This window comes from Oenanthe melanoleuca, chromosome 7 (assembly GCF_029582105.1).
Source record: "Oenanthe melanoleuca isolate GR-GAL-2019-014 chromosome 7, OMel1.0, whole genome shotgun sequence".
NCBI classification, from domain to species: domain Eukaryota; kingdom Metazoa; phylum Chordata; class Aves; order Passeriformes; family Muscicapidae; genus Oenanthe; species Oenanthe melanoleuca.
This window is the reverse complement of record NC_079341.1, coordinates 17,139,235-17,155,827: the sequence shown is the minus strand read 5'-3', so window position 1 is coordinate 17,155,827 and position 16,593 is coordinate 17,139,235. Positions and strand designations below refer to the sequence as shown.

Here is a 16,593-nt window from a genome sequence, read left to right as displayed (position 1 = left end):
AGCCACTCTTACTGATGTTTCTGACACATCTTGGTTCTTTGGAAGATTGTTTCCTTATATGTTTGCTGAAGTTTATGAATAAAAATATCTGGCTAGTTGCCGCTGGTGGTGCCACTTGCCACTTGAGGAGGTGGGTCCCTCCGACTCTCATGTAAGCACAGTGATGAAACTGAGAACAGCCTCTGGCATCGCGTCTGCATTCTCACCACAGAGCTCTGATCCCGACAGCTGATGTGCTGCTGACAACTTTATTCCTGTAACTGGCAGCCAAAAGTAGAAGTTTGATCTAGTGGCATTTCTTCAGCTGAAACAGCTTCTTTTAGATATTTTCTGGTTTTTTATGTTTCTGTTATTATTTATATTAAATGATGCATCTTAAAACATGCAGGAGCTGTCAGGCAGTGTCTGAGCCAGGAGCTCCCTGAATGCCAGAAACAGCAAGGCCTGGTTTCCTAAACATTTGTGTTTCATGGCTGCTTGAGCTCTGCTCAGATCTCTCCTCGTGGCTAGGGCATGTGTTGTTTCTTCATGGCTGGGGAATTCTGTGTGAATAGGCTTTTGTCATAACATAGGAACTTGCACTACAGCTTTTTTCCTGAAGGAGACAGGAGGGCACTTACACAATCTTTCTCTTGTCCACAGCCATCTGTTTTCACAGAAAATTGGTAGGAGCTTTCTTGTGTTTGAAAACTCTGGGTTCTTTTTTCAAATTGAACAAAATTATCTAGAGAAGAAGGGAAAAACAGACAGATGGTGTTGAACCACATTAGCCTAGTGCTTTTTAGCAACTCAAGCTAACAAGGAAGAAGACTGAGTCAATTTTTTCCTGCTACATTTTCCTATATATTGATCTTTTCAGTGGTGGAGTGACAGAACTGTGGTATTGGCAGTAGTATGGGGACATCTCTCTGCAGAGCATTGCTGAGCTTTACCTGCTGCTGCCTTTGCCTTTGCCTGCTCTTTCTTCCCCTTCCCATCTCCTGATCCCCACAGATGCCTTATCTGGAGGAGGCTGTGAGTAGTGGGAGGATAGGGACACCTAGCCAGGGAAGAGAGTAACCACGTGTGGCAAAGCCACAGCTGTGGGTAAAGAGGGAAGTTTGTAAACAGACCTCTGTGGTTTGTACAAGATGTGGGTAAACAGTACTGAACATGTCAGAAATAAGTAAAGAACACAAATACAGTGCAAATACAGATTAAGAGCACATCTATGTCATTGCATGAAGCCTTAAAGTACAGCCTGTCAAGTGTTATTTATACATTTGTCATTAAGTAGACAAAATTACTAAATTACTGGTCTTTGTAGTGTAAGTTTTTAGTAAAAGGCTTTGCCTTCAGTAGCAAATAAGACATGGTTTTAGAGAAGTATTGAAGATCTTTTACTTATCTCACTGCAAGAAGCTGATAGGGAGAGGCTGGAAGCTGTTTGCACCATGGTGTTGCTCAGATGTACATTCTAGTTTGGCATATATACCATGACACCAAACCACCTGCATCTCTTCTCCCTGGTGAATTGACAGAACATGTTAGTTGTAAGTGTGCCTTTAGAAGACTCATCTATGTAATAACTGAAAACATATTTGTTACAGAGGAGCAAAACTTGTAAAGCTTTATAAATATTGTAGTTTTAGTTTGGCAGGTGGGGAAAATTTTGAGAGCTGCAAGTGCCTGAACGATACAAAGATGGCAGTAGGCTGGAAACTGTTAATTTGTGATCTAGAATGACCGTCTTCTCAGGTGAGGGTAGGCACCCAAATAGCACCAGTGGTAATAGTTCAAACTCTGTATGATTTAGCAGATACAAGATAACCTACAACCTGCAGCACACAGCAATATACACCATTTAAGTGACACTGTTTTTACAGATATATATTTAGAAAAAATTTACAAGCGCTTTCCTAGAATTAGGTCTTGGCAGGGAAAGGAGAGAGAGGGAATAGAGGAAAGTACTGAGCATGACTGTCCTTAGGGACAGTCAGTATTTCATACCATTGACCCCTTACTGATTTCCTTTTTTCAAACATCAGCTACATACTTGCAGCCAGTACAGAATTTTGTATTCATAGACAAAGGGAAGATGCAATTTGGGAACTTTATCAGCACCATTTCTCAAATCATCAAAGAGTCTGAAGATTACTTTCTGTGGCACCTTCTCCATATGATATTACCCAGCATTATCGCAGAAATAACACCTGTAGAGGGAGCAGAAGTCAGGAAAAAGCTCTGGAAGTGCTGACCTGACATGGCAGCACAAGATAGTGCTATGGTGCTGACCACTGATGCTTCTTTTTGTCAAGCCTCTTCACCCTTCAGGTGCAAAAAGAGGATTAGAGAATTTGTGCATATTTGTTTTCAGGTTTTGTGGAGATGAACAAAAGGGAATTCACACTCTTATCCATATGCAAGAAAAAAAGGGCAAACATTCTTTAATTTTTGGAACATAAAGATTATGCAAAAAGTGTGTGACTAAAGCCCTTAGTAGCTTTCAATGGCATATATGAATATTTATAATATTTAGCAACCTGGGTTTGGAATGGATTAGAAGATAATGTGCTGGCCTGCTGCCACAATTCCAGACTGTAAAACTTGAAAGGGTATTGCTGTGTATACACAGCATTCTGGTAGTAGCCATTACTTGTTCTATTATGCAGTTGGTTCTATTTCAGAAAGATCCAAATTTAGGTTTGTATGGCTTTTTGATAGTGGTCTTGCTTAGCACTGTGAGTAAACAGAGGTTAATCTTTGCAGGCATTGACTAGGGGTAATCCTTTCTTTGAAGAAAAACTGTAAAGAGCAATTATTTATTTTACTCTTTTTTTCTCTTGTGGGGAATTTGTTCTCAAAAAAAGCAGAACATTCAGAATAAATACTGCAGTGCTGTACTGTACTGAAAGAAAAATATGGGTGTGTAGTGAAGGTTTTTTAAAAAGATTTTGCTATTTTCAAATTTGCCATTATGTGGGCTCTTCTAGGCAAGGAAAACAGAAGTGGCAATGGACTTGTCTGACTTTGGTTAAAGGCTGAACTGCCTGGATTCCTTAAGTTAATTCTGAGAGATTCTTTTGTCTTTTCCTGATGATAATGTGATGCTATCTGTGCATTCAGAAGTATCCTGGCAATGATGAAATACAAACCAATGAGGAAGTGGGTGTTAAAGCAGTATAAATAAAGAAACTGTGGCCCAAAGACAGCATCACAAGCTGATGGGGAGATTCTGAAGCATTATATATCTTTGAAGAGCTCTTTTCACATTACTCTTTTTCCTCTGCTCTCTTGTAATACCTAAGCTTCTAATAATTCCTCTTTGTAAAGTATGAAGTGAACAGAAAAACACGTTATGAAACAAAAGTGAAATTTCCCTTCCTGAATCTTGTAGATCAGTTAGATTGTCTTCTTTTGATGCAAGAAAACTAGAAAAAATGTTCAGGTGGAGATTTCAATTTGCATTTGAGTAGGTTAGACTGAAAAACCTAAAAGCAGTGTGTTCAGTCTCAGCCCAGTTATCTTGAGTATTTAAGAGGTTCCATTGAAGTCAAGGGAGTTTATTCACATGCTTAATGCTAAGCAGCTGTGAGAATGTTTACAAGGTAAATTCCTTAGAAAATCCACATAGTAATAATGGCTTGAAGAGGTATGAAAATTACCATAGCATAAAATTTACTCTCACTTGAATTATACATGTAGATACATAGGACTTTAGGAGCAACATATGCAGATTCCCTAGATCTGTTAGGAAAGTGTGTTTTAGAATTAATATATTTTAGATCAGTTTCATTTGATAATATGAGTTGTAATCCACAAACATTTCATATATGATTATCAATAGTGTTTCTTACACCAACCAACCAACCCATTTTTGTATGCTTGACAGTACATTAAAATGTCTGAGATTATGCAGTGTGTGTGTAAGGAATGTTTTGCTTTGGTGCTTCCCACTTCTGGAATGACAGATTTCACAAACTTACTTCATTTATAACATTTTCATTTAAGATTATAATTGTGATTGCATTTAAGATTATAATGAATTTAGAGAAGCATATGCCCCAGGCTATATTGCTCACTAGTAAGAGAGATATAATTCCACTTTGTGAGAGCCTGTGACTAACTAGCTTGTTAATCTCACACAAAATTTCCATAATGTATGAAGCAGCTTGGTGAGAGTGTGCTGTGTTAGAAGATGTAGCTGTGTTGGAACACAGATATTAGAATCTGATAGGGAATAACATTTCCCTCCTCTACTTTTTCTTAACCTAAGCAAAAGAAACTGAAACAAATGTTGTCCTTATAATAGGGATTGAATCAAACTATCTAGCTAACTGCTGAATTTCAGTTGATTTGACATTATGTAGAACAACTAATTCTGCCCCATACTGGTGGGTATATTATTTCTGTGGTGCTAGTCACAGAAACCAGTTAAAATTCTACAATCCAGAGCTAATGTTTTGCTTTACAACTTGCCTTAATTTATTTTATTAAAAACTATTGTAAAATAACACCTGATTTATCACAGCAAGTGTACTGATTGAAACGGAATTGAATGAAATTATGTCTTTTTTGCTGAAGAGGAGGCACAGCCAAGAAGGACTGAACTGACTTCTGCTTTTTTTTGGTGAATTGTCAGTAGAAGGGTCCTCCAAAATTGAATCCACTTTTCGAGTGGAGTAAGATACACTTGTGCAAAGTAACACTGTGTAACAGGTCTGTTTATGAAACTTGGCTGCAGGCCACAGTACTGACAGTGGCCTTCTCACCTGTGAACCGAGCATTCTGCCAGTGGAATCACCCTCACATGCTCATTTACACTATCATCTTCCAGGAGGACTGCTTTTTAAACAAGTTTATATAGAAGAGGAAAGCTTTTTAATTCTGAATGTATTTTAGAAATGGCCTTGCTGTTAGGAGGTGATGGTCTTTTAATTAATGTGTATATACTGCATGGTATTCCCTTCACTTTTTAGTACGGTAAGATGTTATCAAAGAAATGCACATGGAAGGGGCTGATTTTCATTCTTAGTTAGGGCCTTTTACAGCATTCAAGCAAGGGAAAGCGTTCTCTGAGCGCATGTAAATTATACTCATGCTTATTTAAAGCCTGTGTAAATGCAAATCACACCCTATATATTAAAGTAGCAGCATTAAAATTATATTTTCATTCATATGACTGCTTTTATTGGCATGTGTCTTCACACTCAGGCACAGCTAGGTGCTTTGTTTAAATGATGATGAAATACAGTGCTTGTTCTCTGATTGCATCCCATCTTTTCCTTCCAGCGCATGATTGCCAACACTGTCAGGACAGTGAAGTTCTGCCGAAGCCAATCTTTCAGTGAGTGTATTACATCTGTACCGTCGGCATTACCATCCCTAGCTACAGTAATTGCAGCTAATTCTGTGTGTACCACAACTGAAGAGCCTGATTTCCAGTGATTCTTCCATGTTTGAATCCTGTGATGTTTCACAGGGCAAAATACCCTTCAGGAAGCTCCAATAAACTCCCTCTCCTCTATTTCTTTTCCATGCATGTCAAAGAGCTAAATATCTGTGAGGTCTCTAGCCATCTGTCAGATTAGAGCCAGTTGAAATTAGCCACTGGATTCAGAAGTGGTCAAAATAAATCTAGCAAGCAGCAGCACACAGATACTTGCTTGGATAAATGCTATTTTAATATGAAACCAGTCTGGAGACATGACCTTTATAAATGACGGAACTGCATAAGGCGGTGAATTTAAAACCTGTTTGTCAGTATAATTACCAGAACTTGCTTAAGGCCATGTAAGATGACAGAGCTGTATGGTCAAACAGGCTTCTCTGTGGGTCTCATCCCATTGAGGTGCACTGTCAGTCTCAGGCACATGGCCATTTCCTCAGCGCTTCATCCATTCTGATTCACAGCACCATTCCTCTTTCTCAAAGAACAGGATAAATAATATAAAACTATATTTTTATAAAAATAGTTTATTTCCATATGAGTTCAAAGGTTAACTGTAGAAGATCTGTAGAAGTTTCTGTAGAACTGTAGAAATTAGTATTTTTTTTTCCTCTACAATCCAGGTCTTTCTGGCTTTGTGTCTTTAATATTGATGTATAAGCATACGTGAGACCTCAACATATATAGAAATGGAAGCACACTTTCATTATACATGATATAACAAAATATTTAACTCAGTAGAATTCCATAACTGCTGCTTGACTAGGTATAATGTGGTTAAGTAATGTAAACAGGCAGTAAATTTTGGGGCTTGAATGAGGCAGCCACTAAGCACTACATTATTACAAATATTTAATACTGAGCTAAAAATGAGAATACTGCATGAAAAGAGGCTTAAATCAATTGCATAATTTCGAATCTGTGAAAGTTGCTGTTTCAAAAGCAAATGAGCAGCTTTAAATTGTACATGTTAGATGTATAATTTATGGCTGATGACTGATAAGGTGATGTGTAAAACTGTAACCAAGGGCCATCAATTTTAGTAAATGTAGCCAAGGATGTCCAAGAGAAAAGTTAATTTGTGGGGGTAGTAACCAGAAAGACGGTCAGATATAGAGGAAAGGTTTCAAAGAGAGCAGTTTCTAAATATTTCCTTTTTAACTCACCAAGATCTAGTCTTTCCTGTGACAGCTTGTAAGGAGTTGTGCATTTTGTTCAGGCATTTGTCCATTTATGTGTATCAATCCTACATCATTTCTCTTTCACCAGATCCTGATGCAGCCCTAACTAATAAAAACCATCAGGATGTTCGGAGCTACGTGCGGCAATTAAATGTGATTGACAACCAGAGAACTTTATCACAGATGTCTCACCGACTGGAACCGCGCCGAGCATAAACACTGGAAGCAATGATGAGAAATGATCTTTTATCCTCTCAAGGTCACTTGTTAAGAACTTCACTTTCTCTGCTACTGCACTGCCACTACAAAAATAAGCAAAAACATACTCTAAGGTCTTAGGCAACGCACAATGTACCAGCCTGCTGGAGAACTTTGGCTGAAGAAGAATTTATGCACTGTAGGTGTATGGGTGGCCATGTTGTGAACTGTTAATTCATCTTGAAGTGTAGTAAGTGATATCTCATATGGATTTTGAAAAAGGCAAAAGATAAAATAGAATAGTTAGTGGGAAATGCACAAAAACTTATAACAGTTCTAAGGTAGGTAGTGGGTTCTTCTCCCTAATTAAGAATCTTTATTTTATGATTTATGCTTCAGGTCAGGATCAAAACTGATCATCAGTTTGGCTTGCTCAGCTACTGCTGACCTCAATAGAAGATGGATGTACAGATCTGATGAAATAATGTACTTTCAAGAGCGGTTCAAGGTAGAGTTCCATTCAGAGAAAACTTGCAAATGTTTCCATTTTAAAATACAACAAATACTAAGAAAAATTCCTAATCTTAATCATACTGTGTACTACTACAAGCAGTATGGCCATTTCAGAAAACTGACAGGACTGAAAATATTTTGAATAATAAATAGATTAATCAGTGTTTACAGTTCACTTCCTTCTTTTTAAATTGCCAATCAGGTTTTTACAAAATTCAGTTAAAAAGTAAGGTCATCAAAATCAATAGCATTAAAGGTAGCAAAGGACTGGTTCAAAAAGAGCACAATATGCACAAATGGATTTCAAGATAATATATTCCCAGATATTAAAACCTTAAACTTCAGCTAGGATTAATCGTGGCTGGTTAACACATTTTCTGGTCTTATGCATTTACAAATATCTTAATTTTCAGCCAATTGTTTGCACTTTCAATAGACTGTAAATAAATGTCAATTAATTATGTTCTAAAATATTTATTTATGTAATAGTTATTGTGCCAAAATAATTCTGGTTTATTTATTTTGTTTAGCATGTTATGAGAGTGCAGCTTTTGTCTTCACACTCTGTGTGCATTTACATGTAGAAGTTGTGTGATCTATCTTTTCTGTAAATAACATGCAGTACCTTATTAAATATAATTGCTGGAAAGGTTTAGTCACTGGCCTTATTTGCACTTTCAGCTTCATTCCTGCATAAATACCAATGCTACTAATTGGCTGATATCTCAAACTTGGCTTGTCATTTGCTGGGCCTCAAACCTGCAGTTGGCCTTCATGCACGGAGAGATGGAGGATGAGATTAAAGCCAGTCAGATCCATCCCTGCCACGGGGGATGACAGTCTGGCAGTGACGCAACGCCGCGGTCTAACACTTGTTAGCTCATTTGCTTCTCAGGAGAAAACATTTCAATTGGAAGGGTTTAAATAAAGAAGGGATGTATTCTTAATTTTAGCTGTCTGACTAATTTGTCCTGCTCAGTCACTAATGTGAGCACTAAAAGTTATCTTGGGCAGGATTTTACCTCAGGATGGCAAACACAAGACCTTGGCTAATATGGCCCTTGAGAGACCTCTGGGTTCGATGAGCACAGGGAGGTCTCTCAGGGCTGCAGCCTTGAGGGGAGAGGCCGTCTGGCACGTGCCCTTTCCCCTCCTGAATGTGTCTGGGGATGGCTGCACTGCTGCTGGGCAAGCCCAGATGGCGGCCAAGTGCATGCCAAGGGAGTGACGATGTTCAAATGGCAAAAGTCTTTCCTATTGCATTCACGCTGGTTCTGTGTTGTGAAGCTGGGTGCCATAAAACTGATTAAGCCTGAAATTAGAAGTTGCAACTATTATCTCATAATTAGGCTTCAGAGATGACCTCATTGATATAGTCTACATTTTGCTTTGGATGCAGAGTATATTTTTTTGGGCATTGAGCAGGACTGTGTGGAATCAGTATACACATACAGATTTTTTTTTAATCTATAAAAACAATTACATTCTTTTAGTCAAAACATAAATTTTGCAGAAGCTGAGAGTCACCAGGGAAATGCTGACACATAGAACCACAATGTGCTTGGTACCTGCATTCTGCAAAGGAAAGAATTACACAGTTAAGAAATATTCTGCAGCATGATGAAATAATTTATTTTAACTTTGCTGTCTGACTAGAAGTTCAAGATGATTCAGAGGAAAACCAGCTAATAACACAGAGACAAATTTGTATCTTATTATTTCAAGTGAGAAATATTTATTTCCATTTGTGCTGTTCGACAAATATACTTCATATGGCTTTTTCAGATATAGAATCTTCCCAGAAGCAAAGTTTGCAGTAGAATAAACTACACAATTAATTCAACAGGTGTTTTTAGCTTTGCAATCAATTGATAACTTTTCTGAGTTCATGGTTTTTTTTGTTCCAGGTTTGTTCCTATTGTTTGGACTTTCATTTATTTCTGTGTTAGCTGGTTTATAAAGCTGCCAAGTTTTGGCTTGGCTCTGAGTAGAGACTAATTCTTCATCCGTTTAGTATGTTTTTATCCCCTTGGTTTATTCTTTTTTCTTTAGAACTTCTAACTGTTTTACTTACTTGTTGCCAACAGTCTCTATCGTGTGGTTGTATCCCAGTGATACAAACAGAGGTTTTATGGCACCTCCATATCAACAAATGAATGCAGTTTACCTACTCAATGAAACTGGTATCTGACATTTTTAAATTTTCCAATAAAGGGTGCTGTATAAATAATAAGTGTTGCTATCTCTGTATCTAACTCATTCAAGTGGCTCAGATAGTTGCTATGGTTCTGATCAGTGTCTACATACCTAGAGATTAGATGAATAAAACTACCTTCCGGCTCTAGGATCTGTCCTGGGCTTCCCTTGCTGTCTGTCTTGACCTTACAACAGGAAGGCAATTGTTGCACTAGAGTGGAGAATGAATAGGAGCTCAAGAAACACTGAAATGTCAAAACGTCCATCCTGATTTCACCCTGTGCCCACAGCTGTGTCACAGCTTGTTCCTGCTCCACTGAAGACACCCCCTTGCTGCTGACTCTCAGGCTGGTCTGCAGGCCTGGCTTCAGGGAGTTGGGCAGTCCCCAGCACCACCCTGCTCAGCCCTTGAATGTCCAGCCATTACTTGTGGGGGGTCATGCAGCAGGGCCATTTCCAGAGGAAACTACAGAGCTGTCTTTCCTGTCTCCTCCTGCCTCCAGAGTTCTTCAGTGGGACCCAAGGTGCTCTGCACCTCCATCACACCCACCTGCATGAACAGCATAAATGCTGCAGCACAGCCCCCTCCTCATTGCAACGCTGCAGGCTGAACAAATATAAACCTGTTTGAAATGATGATTATGCCTGAGGGTCACAGGCCATTCAGTGCTGATATGGCTGGTCCCTGCTGCTTGGCTTCAGGCTCCAGAGCTCCTGGTCCTGTTTTATGTACTAGCAGAGTCATAACTGTAGTATGAGTTTTCAGATGAAAGATGACCAGGAGACAGTGGTCATAATAAATATCCACTGCTGGGGACCACTGAGCCAGGATGGTGACACCTTGGGCATTTTGGAAAATGTTCTGCATTCCAGGGTTCTGCTCAGGCAGCAGTAGAGAGCACAAAAACCTCTGTTTAGGGTTGCAGAACCTAAAGGATCACAGGGTACAACTCTCCTTACCCTGGCACATTTCACTATTGTTGATTTGTTAGAATTTGTTCTTTTCCTCAGTGACAGACCCAGTGTTGACAAAGGCACAGAACAAAGGTTAAGTCCAGGGAGGCTTGAATCCTGCACACCAGGAGACTACAACTGTTTGGTAAAGGTAGGATTCAAAAAATTTTCCATGGACATCTTGTTCAAACCCAGTCGGCCACAAATATATAATAGTGACAGATAAAAGAGTTCAAATGCATTTTCAGGACTGCAGATGGAGGGTTTGGGTTCTTTCTTCCTAGGTAAAAATTTGTGAAAGCACAGAGTCTCTTCAGACCAGGTACAGAGAGAGACAGAAACCAAAAATGCTTCTTTTCAGTGACAGTGGCAAAACAACCTTTTAAGTACAAGAAGTTTAAATATAATTTAAAAATCTTACAAAATAAGTTAGAGAGAAATCAAAAGATTTAACCTTCAGGGGTACAAAAAGAAATAATGAATTTTGCTTGGGAAAAAAATTAACAAAATTATAAATCTAAATTGTTAACACAGCTTCTTAGTAAGGTCAACTGCATAATATAGAGCACCTTAACCTCTTCCAGCAATTTTTAAACACCATGCAGCTTAAATAGACTACTTCTGAATTCAGCAGTATTTCTTCTGGGAGCTCTGAATGCAAATCAAGAGGTAATAGTAGAAGGAAATTAAAAGATGTGCTATTCTCATTTCATTTTTTGTACTGATAATAGGAAAGCAGCATAGAGTGATATGGCAAAGTGAATCTTTAACTTCAATAGCTTTTCTTTCACTGTTAATCTGAAATGCATTACACTCTGCCTTTTCAAATAATCATAATGTTCTTTACTGTAGCCTGCATTAAAGTTTAGCAGGCATAAGCAGCAGCTGCCACCAGAGGTCAAGGTATTAGCAATCAAAGAAAATAATGACCAGATTAAAAAGTTATCATTAAAATTGCAAAACCAGAAAGTTCTTTAGCAGCTTATCTTTGGAGCCCTGCCTCCAGGGCTGTAGCTGTTCCCCTGGAACCCCTGGCACCTCCCGATTGCAGTGTGGTGGGGCTGGGCAGCCCTGGGCTGGGGTGATGACATTTGTGGCCTCAGCACCTTTCTGCCTCTCTTGGGAAGGTGCAGCACTGCCCCAAACCAATTCCCACTGGACAGGGAGCTCTCTGACGTGGCTGGTGGCTAAAGCCCGACGTCAGGCTCCTCGCTGTGGTCAGTGTTAGAGGGGCACGCAGGGCTCGTGGCCGCGCGCTTTCACCTCACTGTCCAACAGCATGGGGAGACTGGCTCCAGCCCCACCTGTCCTGTGCACTGCTTCAGCAATGCATCAGACATCTAACTAGGGCAGCAACTTGCAAATCCACAAAGGAGCATAATCGAACCACGGTCGAGTGATGGGGGGACTGCTGTAGAGGGGGAGATTCTTAAAAGGGAAAAAAAAGCATGTACAGCTACAAAATCTGCCACTTACATCTAACTGCTGAAGGGTATTTCACAAAGAGTTGCTTTTTAATAGGCCTGGTACTCAAAGGTAATTTCTGAATTCAAAATAAACTCAGAAACTGACATGATAATGCATAAAGAACGAATAATTACTGACGCAAATTGGAATATTTTTCTTGGAAACTCCATGTAATAAAAACGTGACACATGGGGGTACTGGTAAGAGCTTGACCTTTTTTTCCTGGCCCTAATCCATTTGGGTCAGAGTGACAAAAAGCAAACCCTTTCTCACATGGTAGGGGTCAGTCAGTCGTGTTTAATTTTTTTCCTCTTTTTGCTTTCAAATGCAAATAAAGCACATTACCAATGAAAATAATGATTGTAAATGAATACCTCAATTAAAGGAAATTTACATAAAGATACATAGGATAGAGGTGACAGTAGATATTTCAACATCTTAACAGACAATAATCCATTTCTTAATCAACTTCTGTCAATAATCATAAGCTTTCTGCTCTCCATGGTTTCCTCATTATAACACCACCTCTTGTGTTTTTAAATAGTTCTTTCTTCAGATGCTGTCCGAGCCAGCAAGTGAACCTGCTATCTGTATTTGCCGACTCTTTGTGTTTTTTCACAGGTGTACATTATTTCTGCACAGGACTACTGTCGGCAGCATTGTGGATGTTCTCAGATAACAGAGAGACAGTTTTGCCTTGGGTTTTCTTTAGATGTCCTCATTCTCTGTAGGATTGACCCTTGAGGGCTGCAGTACTGGCAGGTTGCTGTCTAGTGTCTGTTTGAAATACAGCATTTCCTTCCATTTGTAATTCCTGCCCTAGTGTTTCTCCTGTTCCTCTTGTCTGGCATGTAACTCCTTTGTGGTGCTCCTGATCAGTTAGCACTGTTGCCAGAAACTAGTAAGAGGTTTGCAGGGATTTTTGTTTCCTTCCTGTCATAACTAGAAACCGTTAATGGTGTGCTTGTGTTTTGGGGGAGTTGATTACTCCTTTTTGGAATCACAGGAAAAGGGACTGAGATGATAAAGCCAAACAGATTTATCTACAGTAATGGCTTTTCTGAGGCAGTCTAAAATTATGCATATTTTCTAGTCTTATTTAATCTCTAAATACAAAGATAAAAAAGATGTGATCTCCAATAGAGAGATTTGTTTCTAATTAATGTCCAGTGAATTAAACAAGCAGCAAAAAATGTAAACTATTGTATATTACAGTACATCATTAAAAGGAGCTAATATTTTCTTTGTAATTCAAACCAATTCCCTGCCAATGGTGACCAAAATGTTAATGATTCCGGTACCTGCATTCACTTTAGAAGAATTATATAAATAGTTTGGTAATAATTGATTTTAATGAAGAAAATATTATCTTATGTGGAAATAATTTGTTGAAAGTGTTGTCTTCCCTTGGTGGTGGTGCAATTGTGCCTGCCTCTCGTCAAACTCTGTGACCAAGCAATCTATTGGGAAAAAAATTTAGAAATGAAGGTACTGTTGCTTCAGTGGAGCTTGGTGTGTTGTGGATTAGAAAACACAAATGGGCACAGCTACAATAAATTCAGTACAGCTCTAAAACAAAGAAAACTGTGCTAAGCTGTATTACATTTGAGAGAAAAAATATGCCAAAATTAGAACAACAAATTAAGTCCACTGGACCAGAAAATTTAATATAAGAAGTATGAGCTATATATATGTAATTAAAAGTATATAATGAAATGGTAGCTGAGCAGAGTACTAGCAAGTGGATTACAGCTGAGTATAATGATCGCCTAAAAATTGTGGTGCCAGAAAAAGATAAGAAAACCATTCTTGTAAAACAATCAAGAATTGGATTTCTTGTTAATATTTTGCCATCTCATGGCTATCTCGTTACTAATTATATTGACATTTTTGTAGAAGTTATATGTGCTTTTACACTGCACACGTCTGATCAAAAGACAGCGTACAAGCTGTAACCTGCCAGTTCTGAGAACCATTGTGCACAAAGCAGGTATTTGATCCACACCCATTGCACACAAGCATATTCTGCCACGTCTGTATTTAATCGTTCTGGTCTATGTTAAATAATTTTGTGTTTAATAATTTTATAATTAATTAATATTTAATAGTGTGTTTATAATTTCATCTTAAATGTACCATATAGGCACTTTCATAAAATCTTTATTTAAAAACCTAAAAAAATCCCCAACAGGTAAGAAAACATCGACAAATATGAGTCTCATAGATGGGTGATGGTTGGTATGAGCTCTTTCTTCATTCCCCATGAAGGAAAAAAAGAAGCCTTTTCCCACAGGACCCCAAAGCAAACAGGAATCATAGTCTTGGCTGTGTGAGCATGGGGACTGTGTGTAGCATCAGGCTGGTATTTGTGGGTGCACACTCATCACCTCATGTACACCAGGAATGGCAAGATTGCCTCTGAGCCAATTCCAAAGACAATTCCTTAGATTTTCCACTTGCTGTCACCCAAAAAGAGAAAAGCTTTTTTTGGCTAGCAGCACCATGCAAGTTGTCTTTAGTCATGAAACTAATCCTGCTAGTTATGTTTTGGGGTGTAACTACAGAGGTGTGTGATTGCAGCATGTGTAGACATACCTGCACGTATTCCAATCCAGTCTGGAAAGCAGGCAAAAATAATGTAGAGAGGTGAGCCATTTGTCCACCTCTTCCAGATCACAAACCTGATGGAACAAATGGCATAAACCTAATGCCATCATGTAGTTACAGCTAACTTTGCTCAAACTAGCTAGATTAAAACTAGCATTCGCTAGTCCTACATCTTCTACAGCAGTGTGTACAACCTCCCCAGTATATCCTGGGCATGACTTCCACCATGTTTTCTGGCCAATTTTTTAAGCTAGAAATGGAAGCAAGCCATAGCAATCAAAGAAGCAGCCATGCTTCAAAGTAATCTCCGTATATAAGCCTGAGATGAACTCTGGGCCAGTCTTGAAGGAGAATTGAAAAATACGGAGCAGGTGTCCACCTCCAAATTATCTGTGTCTAGAGTTTCACATACAGTTCAAGCTGGCAGAAACCACCATGCTACTAAAAAAGCACTTCCAGGCTTCATCCCCTCTCAGCTGCTTTTATCAGCCCTTGCTCTTTTCCTGCCTTTGAGTTGGCATGAGTCTTTCTGCAATCACCTGGTGACCTGCATTCTGCTCGGAGTGAAAACTGATTTGTTTTCTCTGCAGTAGCTTTTCCTGCACAGCCCAATTCCCTGTGCAGCCGTGCAAACACCGTGCTGGCAGAGGGTGAAGTGGGCAGTGCAGCAGCAGGAACAGGGCTCAACAGGCAGGGCAGGGCTGTGCCTTGTGCTTTTGGCAGGCAGGATGATTTAAACCACCTGGACATATGCATGACACTGTATTTTCCATGTTGAAACGTGGTGAGGTGTCATTACACAACCTGTAATGAGATGTAAAGAGATAATTCATATGAATCCTTTCAACTCTAAAATGGAATTAAAAGTTGCTAGAACTGCCTTTATCCTTTGCCAATTTTTGTGGTTTTACAATAACTTTAGTTAGCCTTTAAATATTTTCTTGTTCTGCCTGTCCCATGTCAACTGAAGAAGCCTGAGATTAGGATTGAGCTCTCCAGAGGTAACTTTTAAGTTTCTCTGTTTGAGATTGCTGCCTCAGAAAATAGGGAAAACATACCACCATGATTGGCTCACTGTTCTGTACAGTAGTATGACCACCTAAGAAGCTGCCATTGCACTGGTGTCTGATATTTTCTAGCTATTTTAAATGTAATTTTCATGATGGAAATACAACTTGAAAATATCCAGTCTCACTACCCAGAGGGGAGAAAGAGTACAAGCCCCAAAATGCATGCTTAAAACCTTGTTGTAATAGTTTCAGCTTCGCAACAGTGAAGCACTGGGGTTGGACTTGTGTAGACTTCTTTGCTTTGTCTTACTTGTCCTCTACTAGACCAGGTGCAATTATGTGATTTAAACAAGTGGCATGTTAACACATTTCCTGGTGCAGACTCTGCACTCCTACTCTTGAAGTAGGAAATATTAACCACCCCCTCATTTCTCATGTGCTACTGGAATAGTTTATTTAGGCCCTGCAACCAAGGCCTAAAGTCACATATGGTAAATCCCTGCTCTACAGATACACAGCCATGGAAAAAAAATGCCCAGACAAAGCACAGTAGGCAACTAACCTCTGAATGCATCTGCTCAAGGAAAATGCCTATGAAACAGGTGATTTAACATTTAAAGAGATTTTAAAATCATTTGACTAATTGGCAATTGCCTCTGACAGGAGGGAGAAACGCTTCAGTTACAGCATTTAAGAGACTAAGTATGTGGCACCTCTCCTCCTCCAGAGCATAGTTTCATGTGACTTGTGTTTGATATTTGTGTTCCTTTAAAATGTGGCACTTTTGACTGGAGGCTTCTCTAGGCTCACTACATACAGTTCATAAGAAAGCACGAGCACTCTCAGATCAGACAAGAAGTGCCTGAAACTGCAGTATCCAGGGGAAGTCAAAGCATGCTGACCTCCTTCACTGCTTGTTCTGGAAATACTGACCCTATCTGGTGGGCAAAAGGAGGTCAGCAGTGCCTGCTTTTTGACTTTCTTACTGTCTTCACATACTTTCTGCAATGAGTGCTTAAGATCTTGTTGAACTTTACTC

General features: G+C 39.2%; 1 protein-coding gene across 6 annotated transcripts in view; it reads left to right on the top strand.

Moving 5' to 3' along the window:
* Positions 1-9,672, top strand: part of RAPGEF4 (Rap guanine nucleotide exchange factor 4) — a 139,902-nt gene extending 130,230 nt beyond the window's left edge. For 4 of the 6 annotated variants that reach the window (XM_056496606.1, XM_056496604.1, XM_056496605.1 and 1 more), the window contains 2 exons: positions 5,272-5,326; positions 6,698-9,671. In XM_056496606.1, coding sequence (XP_056352581.1) covers positions 5,272-5,326; positions 6,698-6,825 — 183 coding nt within the window. In that variant the 3' untranslated portion in view covers positions 6,826-9,671. Of the gene's footprint in view, positions 1-5,271; positions 5,327-6,697 lie in introns of all 6 variants that reach the window. The other 2 variants (XM_056496602.1, XM_056496607.1) reach the window with 2 other exon arrangements.
* The last annotated feature ends 6,921 nt before the right edge of the window (positions 9,673-16,593 follow it).